At 41.8% G+C, this 18,962-nt stretch overlaps 1 protein-coding gene across 6 annotated transcripts in view; it reads right to left on the bottom strand.

Moving 5' to 3' along the window:
* HECTD4 (HECT domain E3 ubiquitin protein ligase 4) overlaps nt 1-7,272 on the bottom strand; it is a 241,111-nt gene extending 233,839 nt beyond the window's left edge. For 3 of the 6 annotated variants that reach the window (XM_058280991.2, XM_058280987.2, XM_058280986.2), the window contains exon 1: nt 6,802-7,200. In XM_058280991.2, coding sequence (XP_058136974.1) covers nt 6,802-6,978 — 177 coding nt within the window. In that variant the 5' untranslated portion in view covers nt 6,979-7,200. Of the gene's footprint in view, nt 1-6,801 lie in introns of all 6 variants that reach the window. The other 3 variants (XM_058280990.2, XM_058280988.2, XM_058280989.2) reach the window with 2 other exon arrangements.
* Nucleotides 7,273-18,962: the final 11,690 nt, after the last annotated feature.

Genomic DNA, 18,962 nt, shown 5'->3' on the forward strand with positions numbered 1-18,962 from the left:
TGCACTAAGTATTTTTCATGCAGGATCTTATTTAATCCTTCCATTAACCCTATTATTACCCCCTCTTACAGTGATGAGGCAGTTTAAGGTAATGGTTCAAGAGCATGCACCCAGCACTGGAGTCAGACAGACAGATAAATTTCAGTCTCAGCTCTTTTGCTAACAGCATGAACTTAGTCAAATTACTTAACTACTGTGTCTCAGTTTTCCTCATTCATAAACTAAAGATAATGATAGCACCAACCCCATAAGGTCTGTGTGAGGATTAACTGAGATAATGGGTGTGAAGCACTTAGCATAGGGCCTGGCATGCTGTAAACACTCAATATGCTGACGCTGTTGTCATGGTGGTGGTAGAGATGGTGACTGATGACAAAGAAGCTGCAGTGGAAGAAAACACCAGAGCTTACGAAAGGTATGGAAATCACCTAAGGTCACACAGCTAGCAAGAACAGGGCTAGAATTTCATTCTCGGTCTGACCCTTAAACCTGATTTAAAAAAAAAATTATTGTGGTAACACATATACAACAAAAAATTTACCATATTAATCACTTTCATGTGTACAATTCAGTGACATTAACTACTTTTACAATATTGTGCTACCTTTACCACCATCCATTACCAAAACACTTTCATTACCCCAAAGAAATCTGTACCCATTATGCAATTAATTCCCCATTCCCCCAAACCCTGGTAGACTGTAATCTAATTTCCCTTTCTATGAGTGTGTACTTATTCTAAGTAGTTCATGGACGTGAAATCATACAATATTTGTCCTTTTGTACCTGATTATTTCCCTGAGTTTAATGTTTTCAAGGTTCACCCAGGTTGCAGAGTATAACCGGGCTTCGTTTCTCTTTAAAGCTGAATAATATTCCATTCTATGTATATACTACATTTTATTAATCTATTCATGTATTGATGGGCACTTTAGCTTGCTTCTACCCTTTGGCTATTGCAAAAAATGCTGCTATGAATGTAAGTATACAAATATCTGTTGGAGTCTCTGCTTTCAATTCTTTTGGATATATACCTAGAATTGTGATTCCCAGGTCATATGATAATCCTATGCTTAAATTTTATTTCAACCTATAGGCAATACCTCTCTCAGTCCTCATGTACTTCAATCTAATTTTACAGGCAGACGGTCAAACCTGAGAGCTTATAGGGCCTTTCACCCAAGCTCACAGAACACTGCACCAAGATTCAGTGACTCTTACAGTAGTGCTCTATGTACTACACGGTAATTAATCCTGCTGGTGAGCAAGGTGTTTATTCAGTTATTCATTAACTCCTCCAAGTCTAGAATTTAGAATCCTACAGAAATACATAAACAGGAAAGCAGATGTGGCTCAAGTGACTGAGCTCCTGTGTACCACATGGGAGGTCCGGGGTTCAGTACCCGGTGCCTCCTGAAGAAGACAAGCAAGACACCAAGCTGTCGCAATGGGCAGGTGCAGCGGACAATAAGATGACGCAGCAAAGAGACACAAAGAGGAAAGGCAATGAGAGACACAACAAAGCAGGGAGCCAGGGTGGCTGGAGTACTTGTGCACCTCTCTTCCACATGGGAGGTCCCAGGTTTGGTTCCTGGTGCCTCCTAAAGAGAAGAAGAGCAGACACAGAGAACACACAACGAATGGAAAGAGAGCAGATAGTGAGCCCAAACAATGGAGGGGGGGGAGTACAAATAAATCTTTAAAAAGAAAAAAGTGGGAAGTGGATTTGGTTCAATGGATAGAATATCCACCTAAAACATGGGAGGTCCAGGGTTCAAACCCAGGGCCTCCTGACCTGTGTGGTGAGCTGGCCCACGCGCAGTGCTGATGTACGCAAGGAGTGCCGCGCCACGCAGGGGTGTCCCCGCGCAGGGAGAGCTGCCCAGTGCGAAAAAAGTGCAGCCTGCCCAGGAGTGGCGCCGCACACATGGAGAGCTGACACAGCAAGATGACACAACAAAAAAATGACACAGATTCCCAGTGCTGCTGACAAGAATGCAAGCAAACACAGAATACACAGCGAATGGACACAGAAAGCAGAAAACTGGGGGGTTGGGGGGAAAAGGGGAGAGAAATTTTAAAAATAGAAAGAAAAAAGTACACAAACACTTTCCAAAGGACTCTGCAGTCTGTTATCCTCCTAGGAGACTGATCAACATAAATCTAAATATCACTCAAAGATTTTATTTGAGTATATCGTAAGTATTCAAAGCCCTGACTATTTCAGTTAATTGGCTCCAAACCCAAATGTTCCTTCCCTTACATAGCAAAAAAAATAAAAACCAACAACAAAAAATCAACAATCACTAAAAACAAAAAAATTCCTGCTAAGCCTTTTTAAAAATTTCCTTAAAAATATCACTAAAGCATTCTGAGTCTTTTTTCATTTTTTAAAAAATTGAGGTATAATTGACATAAAATAACTGCACATAGTAAAGTGTACTATTTGATGAGTTTTGATATATGTATATACCCATGAAACCATCATCACAATTAAAATAAGAGAACATATTCATCAACCCCAAAAGTTTCCTCATGCTCCTTGGTAATCCTTCCTTCCTATCCCTTCCTGGCCCCCACCCAAAACCACTGATATGCTTTCTGTCACTACAGATTAGCTTACATTTTCTAGAATTTCATATAAATGGAATCACACAGCATGTACTCCTGTTAGTCTGTCCTCATCTACTCTAACAAATCTTTGCTGAGTAAACACTTCATTCCTTTATATTGTGGAGAGGGAGTCCATTGCATGGATATACCACAACTCGTTTATCCCTTCACCTGTTGATGAACATTTAGACTGTTTCTAGTTTTTGGCAATCACAAAGTTGCTGTGACTATCATGTTCGGTCTTTGTATGTGTTTACCGTATGTGTTTACTTTTAAACAAACACAAGAAAAAATAGAAACACCCCCAAAAATGCCTGAAATAAAAATTAATCTATGGGGTAAGAAGTAGTTTGGTCATCTATGACCTCTGGCAAGACAATTAACTTCTCTGCCCTGCCTGGTGTTTCTAAAGAAAAATGAAATAGAAGGCAGAAAGCTTTTGGAATGTCCACAAATTTCTCTTAAATTTAGATTTATTTCAACACTTAAAAGATAATTTCCTGTGTTTTCCTTTTCTGCCAACAACATAAAATAAAAATAAATACAGATTGCTATTTTAAATGCAAAAAAAAGACTTACTCTGCATTTTTCATTCACGCAGAGTAATATACAAAATCCTTTCCTACAAGGCCCTACTTAATCAGCATGTCACACACACACACATACCCATCTCCTATCACTTTTCTCTCCCCCTTTATTTACTAAGGATGCTCCCCTCTCAGGGACTTGGCTGTCCTCTCTGTCTGGGATGCTCTTTCCCGAGCAGCCATATGGTACACCCCCTCACTTCCTCAGGTCTCTGCTTAGGTGCCACACTGGGCCTTCCTCTCCTGCCTGCCCCGTGTAAAAATAGAGCGCTCTCCACATTACTTTCCATCCTCCTTCACCAGCTATACTCTTCTCTATAGCACTTATCATTTGACATATCATATGCCATATTATATATTTGATTATTTGTTTATTGTCTATATCCTCCCACTAAAATAAAAGCTTTCTTTTGAATTTCTAAAATTTATTTTTAAAATTCTTTAAAATGTTTCAACTTTATATACTTTTGTAAAGTTCACAAATCTTAAATGGAAGTTCCAGATGAAGAAAGAAAACATTAGAATCCCCTCTGAGCCTCCCCCTAGTCAGTACCCCTACCCCTCATGGTAATCTTCATTCTGAATTCTGACAGCAGAGATTAATTATGTCTGTTCTAGAACTTCATATAAAAGGAATTATGCAATATGCTCTCTTTTTAAAAAAATTTTTATTATGGTAACATACACACATATGACACAAAATTTCCCATTCTAACCCTTTTTAAGTATAAAACTCAGAGGCTAAAATAAAAGCTTTTTGAGGACAGGATTTTATTAATATTTCATCTGCTTCTATATCCCCAGCACCCAGCACACCTCTGAATTCCACAAATTCTTGACTGAATTTCTTGATTAAACACTATTTTCTATTTTAAAAAACAAACCTCTAGTTTAGAGTTTCCTGGGAAGAAATTTTAATTTCTGCTCATGTTTAATTTAAAATGTTGATTTCCTTCTTAGGATCCTTTTTTCCTGATTGACATTTAACTATGAGCAGAACTTACTGAGTGAAAAGAACACCGGACGTCAAAGGCAGGAAAGCCAGGTACTAATCTTGTGCTCTGCCATTAACAAGCTATGATACAGTAACCAAGTCATAACTTCTTTGGGTCTCAGATAACTTCTCTCTAAAATGGAGAAATGATTATCTCTAAGGTCCAGGCTAGCTCTAAAATTCCAAGATTCTACTGCAGCTAGTGCTGTCTTATGCATTAAGGTTGCTAGTCATAAATTAGTTGGCTTAGTTTGACTCTCATCCCTCATAATCCACAACTGTTAACTGAAGGATCCTATATAACTATGAAACCCTGTGGAAAATAGCCATCATTTACCCACATATCCACTGGAAAGAATGTACTTCATAGGGGTGGTACCATGTTAAAGGTTAGCTTTTAAAATTTTTGATAAATTTCTAATCTTTCTCAAATATGAAAAAGAAAATTATGAGAAATTGGAGATAAAATACTTTATCTGTATCTGTACCCAGTTATAAACATTAAAAAAAATAATTACAAATATGAATATCATGCATCCATAAAGGCAGTGAAGTGTCATGAGGAGGAACAGATGCATTTGAGACAGACAGACCTGGGGTAATGTACAGGCTCTTCTCTCTGTCAGCCTGAGCAAGTCACATACTGGCTCTGCACTTTACTTGTCTCATCTGTACAACGGGTGTAATATTTATGATTGTTACAATGGGTAACAATATTTAGTTCCTAGGGCCCTTCTGAGAATTTACTAAGATAAAAAAAATTTAATCAAAATTATTATCACTAAGTAATTAAATCTGAATACACCCGCACAAACACAAATTTAATAGTCACAAAAACATTCCTGGCTACCCATTTCTCCTAATACCATGTGGCCTGTATTACATGAGGAAAGAAATAAAAACTACATTCTTCACTAGTGCCAGTCATAAGTGTTTATCTCCCATGAGCATATTGGTTTCTGCCAGGTCAGACCATAAATTAAAAAAAATTTTTTTTTCCAATCAGACCAGAGAGGTTCAATCATTTTTCTGTCCAAACAACTGACAACTTCACTCAATACATTTTTACAGTAAACATCTTAGAAAAGCCCAGTTATAAATATTTATAAATATATAATAATAAATGCACACGTACAATTTTTTTGGGTTTTGTGAACTTAGATTACTCTCCAAAGAACAAAGAGCATCCTCTGCCCACCTCTTACACACAACAGAAGTCAATAAAGTGAAAAGATTGCAACATCATAGCACAATATCTAGAGTTTTCAAGCAGATAGGATATTAAGACACACCTTGTTTTTCATAGACTAGGCCCAAATGAATGAGACACAATAAAACCATGATTCCGTGTTAGGAATTCCCCACCAACTTGTATCTTCCCTTTTTTGGTGGCCAGATTGTAAAATAAATGATTTGAATTAAGAGTTCACAATGGGAATTCTGAGGCAACCTCAAATCCAGACATAAAAATACAGTATTCGTATCTTAAGCACGTCCTGGTTCACGCGATCCTGTCACTGCTGTGTTTCCAGAAACACAGCAGCAGTGGGTTTTAATCCATTTCTATAAATGTTCGTTGTGCTGAAGGCAAAAGTGCATGCAAAGCCCCAAAACACAAAAGATTCCTCGCCTTCCGTTTATAACCAGAAGACGGGCCATCCTCCCTGCGTCCTACCCCAGAGAGACTTCCTTGCGACAATAAGAAATTTCATGACACCCCGTGCTACCTACACATCAAAATGTCATCCCACACAGTGGACGCTGGGAGGGGCGGGCAGTGTGGACATCGGCCGGCCTCGAAGAAACCACACTGCCAGGATTCCCTCCTCCAGGCTCACAGGAAACCGAGTGAAGTTGGTGGAAAGTTCCCTTCAACCAAACATATCTGGTTTCCTTCTGCCCCCGAGCCCGGCAGCACAATTGCTGAAATCTGCTTTTGCACCTGCCGCGGCTCCTCAGGCAGGGTTTCTCCGCCTAAGAGAAAGGGCCCTGCGGACTGAAGCGCCCGTGACCCTTCGCGGAGAGCGGGCCGAGGGCCGCGAAAGCATCCCTCGCGCTGGTCCACACCGCCCGCTTCCCTGACAAAGGCCCCGTGTCAATCCCAGGCACGGCCCAGACGAGTTGCTGGATTGCCCATCGCGGACCGGCAGCCGCCACTACTCTCCTCCAGGAAATTATACACACACACACACACATACAGAACTGGGGCTCGAAAGGAGGTTGTGCAGCATTAAAATAAAAATCCCCTCAAAGCTAAAGAACCAGGGTGTGCCCTGGAAATGAGTCCGGGGGGCCCCGGGGGGGGGGAGGGGGGAGAGGGCCGGGCGGGCGGCGGCGGCCCCTGCGGGGCGCGGAGGCCCGGCCGTGACGGCCAAATGAAATGCGGCTGTCGGGACGTTCAAAACGAGACCGCAGATGACTCCGCGGCGGGCTGCAGAGCCCACCTGCCCGCGCCCCCCGCCCCCACACACCTGCCCGGGCAGCAGTCGAGGGGGCTCGAGGGGACGCGGGCGGCGGGGGGGGGGGGGGGGGGGGCGGAAGGGGGGAGGGGGGAGGGGGGCGGCCCCGGGGCGCGGGCCGGGCGGGCCGGGGGGCGGCCTCGCTCACCTCCAGGTCGGTGTCGGCCGCCTCCGGGGCGCCGAGGATCTCGCTCGGCAGCTCGGCCAGGTCGGTGACCCGGATCAGCCCGTCGTGCAGGAAGATGGTCTCCTCCTTCACCGACAGCCACTGCGCCGAGTCCGCCGCCGCCGCGGCCGCTGCAGCCGCCGCGGCCGACGAGCCCATGGCCCCGGTGGAGGGCTCGGCGGTGAGAAGCACACGCCCGGCCGGGCGGAGGCAAGGCCCGAGGCGCGCTCACCGGTCCATGGCCGCTCCCGCCGTGCCCGCCTGCAGCGCCCCGCGAGCAGCCGCGCCCGTGCAGCTCCGCCCTAGACGGCCCGAGCCGCCATCCCCCCACACCCGGAGCAGGGAGACCCTGGCCCCGCCGTCAGCGCCGCCGCCGCCGCCCTGAGGAGCAGGATCCGCCTCTGCCTCAGCAGCCAACTGTCAGTGAGACGCCATGTTGGGGGCGGGGCTCCCGGCATGCCCCGCGGGGCGGACAATACAGGCCCCGCCCACCCGCGCCGCCGATGCCGGAACCCGGGTGGGCAGGTTGCCCTAAACTCGCCCGATCTTCCCCTCGGGCCCACCTGCCCGGCCCTCTCCCTGGGGGGCGCCCCGGCTCTGCGGTCCCCAGGGAGAAGAGGCCCCTCCCTACTCAGGTATGCACCCCTCGCTCGGTCCAGAACTCCCACCCTTGGGAGAGCATGGAGGTTCACTCCCTGCTTTCACGTTTAAGTGAAATACGTGCAAAAGTCTGGTGCAGCGTAGGCGCGCCTCTCTGGTTCTCAAGCACTGTGAGCGCTACGCCGACCGCCCAGCAAGGGCTTCTATTTCTTGAAAAGTCTAGTGCCCGATAAGCACTACCCACTGGTGGATAGTGCTTGGTCAGTGCACCATGCGTGGTAATTATAACCATGCATGTAGTCCGGCCGTATTCAACATTGATTGACATACACCTTAAAATTACACCCACCATCCCATTTTTATAAAAACAAGAAAGAATGCTATTTCTGTCGAGAAAAATGTGTGGGAAAATATATACCAAATTGTTTATGTAAGCTTCACAGAAGAATGGAACTGTTCTGGGAGGGATGAATATTACTTTCATGATTAAAAAAATAAAGCAGGAAAAATGTAAATATACATAGATAGCAATTTAACTTTGAGGGAGTTGTCCAAAGGAAATAATCTGATCACACGCAAGGACATGTAGACAGGGATGTCAAACTTGATATTGTTTATAAGAGGAAAAATTGTAATCAATCTAAATGTCCCAACAATATGGGATTCGTTAACTAAAATATAGAATGTCATAACATGGAATAATCTGAAACCATTCAAAATCATGTTTATGAAGACTATTGACACAAGGAAATATTGGTTCATGCTCATGATGTATTGCTAAATGGAAAAAATTTCAGGCTAAAATAGTAAGGAGATTTTACATGTAATTTTAAGCATTTAATGGTGTTTACAGTAAGGCCGCATTTTAAAAATGCATGCATGTGTGATTATTGGTGTAGAATAAAAGACCAGGAAGATTCCATGCTTACAAGATTTTGGAGGGAGCAGATGTGGCTCAAGTGGTTGAGTGCTCACCTCTCACATGTGAGGTCCCGGATTTGGTTCCTGGTGTCTCCTGAAAAAAGCAAAAACAAACAGCAAGCAAAACAGATGAAGAAGAAAAGCAGCTCAAGCAATTGGGCTCCCATCTACCATATGGGTGGTCCCGGGTTTGATTTCTTATGTCTCCTGGTGAAGGTGAGCTAGTCCACACGGAGAGCTGGCCTGCATAGTGAGCTGATGCAAAAAGATGACACAACAAAGAAGAGACACAGAGGAAAGACAATGAGAGACACAACAAACCAGGGAGCTGCGGTAGCTCAAGTGATGTGAGTGCCTCTCTTCCATGTTGGAAGGTCCCAGGATCAGTTCCCGGTGCCTCCTGAAGAGAAGACAAGCAAACACAGAGCACACAACAAATGGACAGCGAGCACAAACAAGGCGGGATGGGGATAAATAAATAAAATTAAATTAAATTAAATTTTTAAAAAACCCAAAACAGATGAAGAAGCCAACTCAGGCCAATGAGGCTCAGTGGTTGAGTGCACACTTCTTACATATGAGGTCCCCGGTTCAATCTCCGGCTTGGTAAATCTGAGCAGTGCATTTGTAAGTGATTGGGGGTTGGAGGTTTTGGACATTTTCCAAGTTTTCTTCCTTGAGCACATTCTTTTGAAAAACAAAAAATTAAAATCACACACAAGAAACCTTATTGGACATGTAAGGAATCCATGCACACCCATTCATTTATCCATTGTTATATCATAGAGTGTTCATTCATAGCCCCCATTTTACTGAAAACTGAGGATCAGAAGAATTGAGACTTGCACATGGCTAGGGATTGGTAGAACCGAGATTTGACCCCATAGCTGGCTCCATCCTACACTGCATCCCTCATAAATAAATAATTCTTAAACATTGCACTGTTAAAACAATCTTGTGCACCTTGCAATTATTATTAATTTCATTTTCATGATATTCATTCCACAGCATATTTTAAGCCCCTAGTAGTTTCCAAACCAGGGAGGTAGATAGAATATAGAATGGATCTTATATAACACATGGAAAATTGACTCCTTGCTCTCAAAGAGCCGGAGAGCTATTCTAACACACCTAGAGAATATTCCAAAGAGATATTGATGTCCTTTTATTCATTCAACAAAAATTTCTTGATCCACACAACTTCTTAGAGAGGTTGTATTATTATCCCTACTTTCATCAGGGAAACAGGCTCAGTTTGATACTTTGCTCAGTATCACACACCTGATAAACACCAAAGCTCAAATCTGAACCCAGGTCTGTCTGATTCTACAACCCCAGCTGCCTTATTTTGGCTGTTTCCAGAAAACTGCTTTATTTCCTTTGCCTGCAGCTTCCAAACCTAATGCCACCATCACAATTTTTAAGTGCTCAAGTTGTGTGATCTAAACATCTTGAGTATCTCGGCGTACTGAGCTTATATCTTTACATGTCCAGACCAGGAGTAAAGATGCCCAGGAACTATTGTCTTTCACCCCAGTTAATGAAAACAGCACAGATCCAGGGCTTAAAGTCTTTAGACTGCATAATGAATGGTTATTTAATATTTTAGCAAAAGTAATTAATTAGTCATAGGACTGCATGGCTGCCACCAGAACGATGAGGCAGCTGATGAATTAATATTTATAGAACCCTCTCTGGAAATGAGGCCATTTAGTGGGCATTTCTAGAAAAAATGAGAAGACAAAGAAAGTCCCTGGTCAGGAGAACTTTATGCTGGAAGCCTGCAGGCAGAGAATCCATCATTAGTGAAGATCTCAAACACACACACACAAACACACATGCACAGGAAGAATCTGTTTACAGAAAGGAAGGGTTTACGATTCCTTCCTCCTCCTCTTCCTTCTCCTTCTTTCCTTAGAACTGCCCTTTGTACGCTTCCATTTGAGAATGGGGAAAGTGGAGAATGGAGCAAGAGAAGCTGTTGTCTGGGCAACCCTAAATTGGAAGCAAATAGGAAGCATGAGGAAGGCAGGAAGAATAGCTATGAATAGGTTGGACCTCAGTTTCCCTTTTCCCCTGGGCGGTATCTCCCCAAGAGGGAGCAAGCTTGTTGATGGAGACCATCTCCCTGCTGCCCCAGCTGCTGACGTGATATTCACTGGCCTTGGCTCAAGCAGGGGCCCCTCTGGGTTTTACAATCTCTTCTGCTGGCTTTTCTATACCAGCTGACTGTCTAAAATGAGTCTGTAATCACAACTGGACCCACAGAGATGTGAGGGTGGTAGGAAGATAAATGGTCCTTAATAAACCTTAATAGAGCTCAAAGATAGTTTTAAACAAAGCAGCCATGTTAATTTTTAAGGCCTTTCAAACACCAGGGGAGAAACACGCACGTATCTGCTAAATGGACACATATAATGGACACACAAGCCTGATAGAAACTGGAGGAGATTGATTATTCCCATCTCACTCATCGTTGTCTCAAAGAAGAAATACGCACACTCAAAACCTTTTTTTCCCAAGTGATCTGATAGTCACTCTTCTTTTTTTTTTTTAATTTCAAGAAAGATTATTTTGACTTATGGGGGTTCATGAAACGGCAGAGACAGCATATCAGATGGAAGGAATATTTGAAAACGAGGAGGGCTAAATTCTCTGTGGAGCTCCACCGAATCACTGTAACCAAGAGACGACCTCCCCATAGATGAAAAGCCCAAAGATAAAGCAGCATTAAATGCTGCTTCTCCTCCAGAACCTCGGAGCTCGAAAAGATGTAAGGTCCTTTATCGCCACCTTGTGGGCATCGGGGGCCTTGCGGCACCGGATTTTCTGATTCTCCACTGCAAATTTGTGAACACTTCCCAACTGCAAAACTTAAAGAATGGGTCGCCCCCAAAGAAGAAGTAGCCAAAGGACATGATCATAGAGTTTGTGTTGAGGAAAAGCAAACACTGTATGTTTTCATTCATTCAGTATTCACTGGGTGCCTACTTTGCGCCAAAGTGTTAGAATTGGGGGTTCAACTCTCAAGAAGACAGACCGGTTCCCTCCCTCATGAGGCTTGCAAGCAACTTGAAACGAAGGGCATGAGAAATGCAGGGACCTGAGAGGAGGGGAGGGCTCCCCGAGGAGGTCGTGATTAAAGCTGGAAACTGATGTGTGTGCGTTAGGTGCGCGCGTGAGGACTGCGGGAGGCACTTCAGCAGCGCTAGTAACTGAAGAAAAGCATTGACCTGAAACACCGTGTTTCGACTATGAACCTGCTAGGTTTGGGTCCCATTTCCTTCGGGGGAAATTATTCTATCCATGCCCCAGTTTTTCATCGTAAAACGGTACCTACTTCATAGGGATTTTGTGAGGGATAAATAAATTAATATGGGCAAGACCATTAGCACCATCCCTGGAGTGTAGGAATCCCTTGATATGTGTTAACTGCTTCTAAATGTGGCACCGAAAACAATAAATTAATAAATAAAGCCCCATTTTTCACCTACTAAGTCAAAATAAGATTTTAATTTGAACCCAGGAATGGTCAAACTCTGGGATAAACACATCAGCTATCCCATGCCCCGTTTGGGGGAAACATTTTGGCTATACATGTACAAAACATTTTGGCTATACATGTTCTTTTTGATCTGAAATTTTAATCCTCAAAATTTACCTATGGGGAAGCAGATGTGGCTCAAGTAGTTGGGCCCCCACCTACCACATGAGAGGTCCCAGGTTTGGTTCCCAGTGCCTCCTAAAGAAGATGAGCAAAACAGTGAGCTGATGAGACAGGCTGGTGTAACAAGCTGCTGCAAAAACCACAACCCATGTACACATGCCTGCTACCCCCATTTTACACATGGGCACATGAAGGCACAGAAAGGTGAAGGTGTCATAGCTTGAAAGTGGCAGAGCTGGGATCTGGACCCAGAAAAGCAAGTTGTGTAGCTAGAGCTCTTCACCATAAACCACCATCAGAAATTGCCCTTTCTCATAGAGGTGAAAATGGGAGGGAACTAAGGCCTGAGAGGAAAGCAGGGGCCTGAACAGGAAGGGCCTTGCGAGCTTTGCTCAAGGAATTTTCCACAGAGGCAAGTGGGGAATCTGGAGAAATCTGAGCAGGTTACGACAGGAGTGGAGGTGCATTTTAGAGCGATTACCCTGGCTACTGTGTAGGGTGGTGACAGGGAATCCAGATGAGAAGTAGGGTGGGCCTGAACCAGGGTGGCTAGTGACATGGAGTGAAGTGTGCAAGTCCGAAAGCAACTAGGGAGGGACAACAGTCTGAAGCGTCTTGATATTCGAGGAGAGGTGGGGGATGCAGGGAGGCTGAAGGTGCAGGGGTGGGCACTGCCTGGGGGATGGAGCTATGATTTCCTGTGAAAGGAAATATTCAGGAAGGAACAGGCTTGGGGGAGCAGGGCCAGAGAACGGATAATTCAAAGGAAAACAGCTCAATTCCTAAGGCTCTTCATTAGTAACCTTGCCCTCTTTTAAAAACAATTTTTAAACAAATCAATTTTATTGCTACATATTAAGAAAGCATGTAGTTCATCCCAGGTGTACAATCAATGGGTATTTAGTATAATCACATAGTTGTGCATTCACCACTTCAATCATTATTAGAGCATTTTCATTATTTCAGTAATAATAATAATAAACAAAAACCAGACAAACAAAACATACAAAAGATCCATCATCTCTCAATCTCTCTAGGCTTCCCCTGTGTATAGAGCTGAGCTGCTATTTCTGGCTATTTTTTTTAACTTTATTTTGTACATTTAAAAATTGAAAATAGGAACAATTAAAAACTAAAAAGAGGGAAGCAGATATGGCTCAACTGATAGAGTGACCTCCTACCATGTAGGAGGTCCAGTGTTTGATACCCAGGGCCTCCTGGCCTGTGTGGTGAGCTGGCCCATGCGCAGTGCTGCTGCACACAAGGAATGCTGTCCCACACAGGGGTGTCCCCCACATAGGGGTGTCCAGGCACAAGGAGTGCACACTGCAAGGAAAGCTGCCCTGTGTGAAAAACACAACCGGCCTGGCGCCTCACACACAGAGTGCTGATGCAGCAAGATTATGCAACAAAAAAGAGATGCAGATTCCCGGTGCCACCTGACAAGAATGCAAGCGGACACAGAAGAACACGCAGTGATTGGACACAGAGAGCAGACAACGGGCCTGGGGGTTGGGGGGGGGGGAGGGAAGAGAAAGAAACTAAATTAAAAAAAAAACTAAAAAGAAAACACAGCTGAATAAAAACATACATTACTCAATTAAATGTACTGGATACCTATACATTTTTTAAAAATCATACAATATGTTACACAATATACTTGACTCAGTAATTCAATCATATGGTATTTGTCCTTTTGTGTCTGGCTTGCTTCACTCGACATAATGTTCTCCAGGTTCATCGATGTTGTCATATGCTTTATGACTTCATTTCTTACAGCTGCATACTATTCCATCATGTGAATGGACCACAGTTTGTTTATCCATTCATCTGTTGATGGACATCTGAGTTGTTTCCAACTTTTGGCAATCATGAGTAATGCCGCTATGAACATCGGTGTGCAGGTGTCTGTTCGTGTCACTGCTCTCAGTTCTTCTGGGTATATACCCAGTAGTGGTATTGCGGGTCACGTGGCAAGTCTGTATTCAACTTCTTTAGGAGCTGCCAGTCCTGCACAGTGGCTGTACCATTCTGCATTCTCACCAACAGTGATTAAATGTTCCTATCTCTCCACATCCTCTCCAACACTTGCAGTTCTCTTTTTAATAGTGGCCATTCTGATAGGTGTGAAATGATATCTCTAAGTAGTTTTGATTTGCATTTCCCTAATCATTAGTGATGTTGGACATTTCCTCATGTGTTTTTTTGCCATTTGTATTTCTTCTTTGGACAAATGTCTATTCAAGTCTTTTGCTCACTTTTTAATTGGATCATTTGTCTTTTTATTGTTGAGTTGTAACATCTCTTCATATATCTGGATATTAAACCCTTATTGGGTATGTGATTATCAAATATCTTCTCCCATGCAGTTGGTTGTCTTTTCACCCTTTTGACAAAGTCCTTTGAGGTGCAAAAGTGTTTAATTTTGAGAAAGTCCCGTTTATCTATTTTTTCTTTTGTTGCACGTGCTTTGGGTGTTAAGGTCCAAGAAACCACCACCTTCTACAAGGTTGAAGATGTTTCCCTACATATTCTTCTAGTAGTTTTATGGTCCTGGCTTTTATATTTAGGTCTTTGATCCATTTTGAGTTGATTCTTGTACAGGGAGTAAGATAGGGGTCCTCTTTCACTTTTTTGGTTATAGATATCCAGTTGTCCCAGCACCGTTTGTTGTAGAGACTGTTCTGTCCTGTTAACATTAACTTGGTAGGTTTGTCAAAAACAAGTTGACTATATAGGCGAGCGTTTATTTCTGGGTTCTCAGTTCTATTCCACTGATCGATGAGTCTGTCTTTATGCCAGTATCATGATGTTTTGACCACCATAACTTTGCAATATGTTTCAAGGTCAGGTAGTGAAATTCCTCCCATGTCGCTCTTATTTTTTAGAATGCTTTTGGTTATTTGGGTGCACTTTCCCTTCCAAATGAATTTTCTAATTCTGTTAAGTAAGCCTTGGGATTTTGATTGGTATTGCATTGAATCTATAAATCGGTTTGGGTAAGATTGACATCTTCATGATATTTATTCTTCCAATCCATGGACACAGAATGCCTTTTCATTTGTTTACGTCTTTTTAAATTTATTTTGGCTTTGTTTTGTAGTTTTCTGCATATAGGTCCTGTACTTCTTTGGCTAAATTAATTCCTAGGTTATTTGAGTATTTTTGTTACTATCAAAAATGGATTTTTTCCCCTGATTTCTTCCTCAGATTGTTCAGTACTAGTGTACAAAAACATTACTGATTTTTGCATGTCGATCTTGTATCCTGCCACTTTGCTGAACTCGTTTATTACCTCAAGTAGCTTTGTCATGGATACTTCAGGATTTTCTAAGTACAGGACCATCATGTCGTTGCAAAAGGGAGAGAGTTTTACTTCCTCTTTTCTTATTTGGATGCCTTTATTTATTTTTTCTTGTTTAATTACCCTAGCTAGAACTTCTAGTACAATATTGAATAACAATGGTGACAGTGGGCATCCTTGTCTTGTTCCCAATCTTAGAAAGAAAGCTTTCAACCTTTCCCCATTAAGTATGATGTTGGCTGTAGGTTTTTTCATATATGCCTTTTATCATATTGAGGAATTTTCCTTCTATTCCTATCTTTTGAAGTATTTTTTTTCAAAAAAGGATGCTGGATTTTGTCAAATTATTTTCTGCGTGAGGTGATCACGTGGGTTTTTTTCTTCAATTTGTTAAGGTAGTGTATTACATTGATTGATTTTCTTATGTTGAACCAGCTTTGTATACCAGGAATAAACCCCACTTGGTCATGATATGCTGTTGGTATGCTGTTGGATTAGATTTGTAAGTATTTTGTTAAGAATTTTTGCATCTATGTCCATTAGAGAGATTGCTCTGTAATTTTCTTTTCTGGTAGTATCTTAATCTAGCTTTGATATTAGGGTGATGTTGGCTTCATAAAATGTGTTGGGTAATATTCCTTCCTCTTCAGTTTTTTGGAAGAGTTTAACCCGGATTGATGTTCTTATCGAAATGCTTGATAGAATTCACGTGTGAAGCCATCTGGTCCTGGACTTTTCTTTGCTGGGAGATTTTTGATGATGCATTCAATCTCTTTACAGGTAATTGGAGGGGAGTGGAGGTGGCTCAAGTGATTATATGCCTCCCTCCCACATCAGAGTTCCAGGGTTCAGTTCCGGTGCCTCCTAAAGAAACAAGGAAGACAACAGACACAGCAAGTGCAAAACAATGAGGGGGTGGGGAGAAATAAATACATAAAATAAAGGCGACTGGTTTGTTAAGTTTTTTATTTCTTGGAGCGTCATTGTAGGTTGGTTGTGCATTTCTAGGACTTTGTCCATTTCTTCTAAGTTGTCTAAATTTTGGGATACAGTTTCTCATAATACCCTCATGATTCTTATTATTTCTGTGGGGTCAGGTGTAGCTTCCCCTTTTCATTTCTGATTGTATTTATTTGTATCTTCTCTCTTTTTTTCTTTGTTAGTCTAGCTCGGGGTTTGTCAATTTTATTGATCTTCTCAAATAACCAGCTTTTGGTTTTGTTGATTCTCTCTATTGTTTTTTCTGTTCTCAATTTCATATATTTCTGCTCTAATCTTTATTATTTATTTCCTTCTGTTTGCTTTGGGATTGGTTTGCTGTTCTTTTTCTAGTTTCTCTAGTTGTTCAGTTAAGTCTTTGAGTTTAGTTCTCTTTTCTTTTTAATATATACATTTAGGGCTATAACTTTTCCCTCTCAAGACTGCCTTTGCTGTATCCCATAAGCTTTGATACATTGTGTTCTCATTTTCATTTGTCTCAATAAATTTACTGATTTCACTTGCAAGTTCTTCTTTGACCCACTGATTATTTAGGAGTGTTATTCAGCCTCCACACATTTGTGAATTTGGTTTTTTACTGTCTATTTTGATTTCCAGTTTCATTTCATTATGATCTGAGAAGGTCCTTTACATATTTTCATTCTTTTTATATTTATTGAGAGCTTCATTGTGCCTTAACATGTGATCTGTCCGATCCATGGGCACTTGAGAAGAATGTATAACATGCTGAGTTTGGATGCAGTGTTCTATATATGTCTGTTAGGTTTAACTCATTCATCATATTGTTCAAGTTCTCTGTTTCCTTATTGATCTTTTGTCTAGTTGTTCTATCTAATGATGTGAGTGTGGTGTTGAAGTCTCCAACAATTACTGTAGAGGTGTCTATTTCTCCCTTCAGTTTTCCCAGAGTTTTTCTCATGTATTTTGGGGTACCCTGGTTAGGTGCATAGATATTTATGACTATTATATCTTTCTGGTGGATTGTCCCTTTTATTAATATATAATGGCCTTCTGTATCTCATAACTTTTTTGCATTTAAAGTCTGTTTTGTCTGATACTAGTATAACTACCCCTGCTCTTTTCTGGTTACTATTTGCGTGGAGTATCTTTCCAACCTTTCACTTGCAGCTGATTTGTATCCCTAGGTCTAAGTGAGTTTCTTGTAAGCAGCATACGGATGGCTCATGTTTTTTTTTATCCATTCTGTCGGCCTGTCTCTTTTGATTGGGGAGTTTAATCCACTCACTTTCAATGATATTACTGTAAATGCACTATTTACTTCCCCCATTTTATTCTTTGCTTTTTATACATCATATTTTATTTTTGTCTGTCTTTTTTCTTTTGGTTATTGTAGCAGTTTGATATAGTTATGAATTCCAAAAATAGATACGGGATTATGTTTGTAAACTGGTCTGTACCTGGGCATGATTAAATTATGATTAGGGCGTTGATTGGGCCAGTACAGTGTTGAGATAAAAGACATGGCAGAGGACAGAGTTGGAGGGTTTTGATGTTGGAGATTGATGCTGGAGTCTTGAACTGGAGCCCCAGGAAGTAAGCACAAAGAGGAAAGAGAAGCAAGCCCCACGAAGAGAGGAACTGTGAGCCCAGAAGGAAGCAAGCCCTGGGAAGAGAGGAACCAGGAAGCCTGAACTCTCGCAGATATTAGCAGACATTTTGCTCCAACAGGTGGAAATGGACTTTGGTAAGGGAAGTAACTTATGCTTTATGGCCTGGGACCTGTAAGCTCCTACTCCAAATAAATACCCTTTATATCAGCACCCCTTTGGCTGACTAATACAGTTATCTTTTTGCTATTTCTTCTATACTCTCCTCCAAGCCAGTTTCTCCTGTCTTTTTCTTTCGGGTTATAAGGCTTCCTTTAATATTTCCTGCAAAGGTGGATTCTTTTTTTGCAAACTCTCTTAGTTTCTGTTTGTTTGTGAACATTTTATACTCACCTTCATATTTGAAGGACAGTTTTGATGGATAAAGAACTCTCAGGTGGTAGTTTTTCCCTCTCAGTATCGTAATTGTATCATATACCACTGTCTTCTTGCCTCCATGGTTTCTGAAGAGAAATCTGTGTTAAATCTTACTGGATGTCTCTTTATCTTTGACATTTGATATTCTGAGTAATAGGTGTCTTGGAGTCAGTCTATTTGGATTTATTCTGATTGGGGTATAGTGTGCTTTTTGGACATGTAAGTTCATTTCTTTTGTGAGAGTTGGGAAATTTTCAGCTATGATTTCCTCAAATACTCTTTCTGCCCCTTTCGCTTCTCTTTACCTTCTGGAACTTCCAAGACATGTATATTGTTGTGTTTTGTCTTATCATTCAACTCTCTGAGCCCCTGATCAGTTTTTTACATTCTTTTCTCTCTTCAGTTTTTGCTGTTCTGTCTTCAGTATCACTTATTCTTTTTCTATCATTTTGAGTCTGCTGTTGCATGCCTCTAATGTGTTTTTGATCTCATCTAGTGTGTCTTTTATTCCTATGAGCTCTGTTACTTTTCTGTTCAGGATTTCAGATTCTTCTTTGCATTCACTCAGTGTCTTCTTGATGTCGTTTGTCTCTTTGACCATATTGTCTTTCAACTCATTAATTTGATTTTGGAAATTTGTATGCATCTCGCTGATTAATTCTCTCAA

The sequence above is a fragment of the Dasypus novemcinctus genome, chromosome 19 (genome assembly GCF_030445035.2).
Source record: "Dasypus novemcinctus isolate mDasNov1 chromosome 19, mDasNov1.1.hap2, whole genome shotgun sequence".
NCBI classification, from domain to species: Eukaryota; Metazoa; Chordata; class Mammalia; order Cingulata; family Dasypodidae; genus Dasypus; species Dasypus novemcinctus.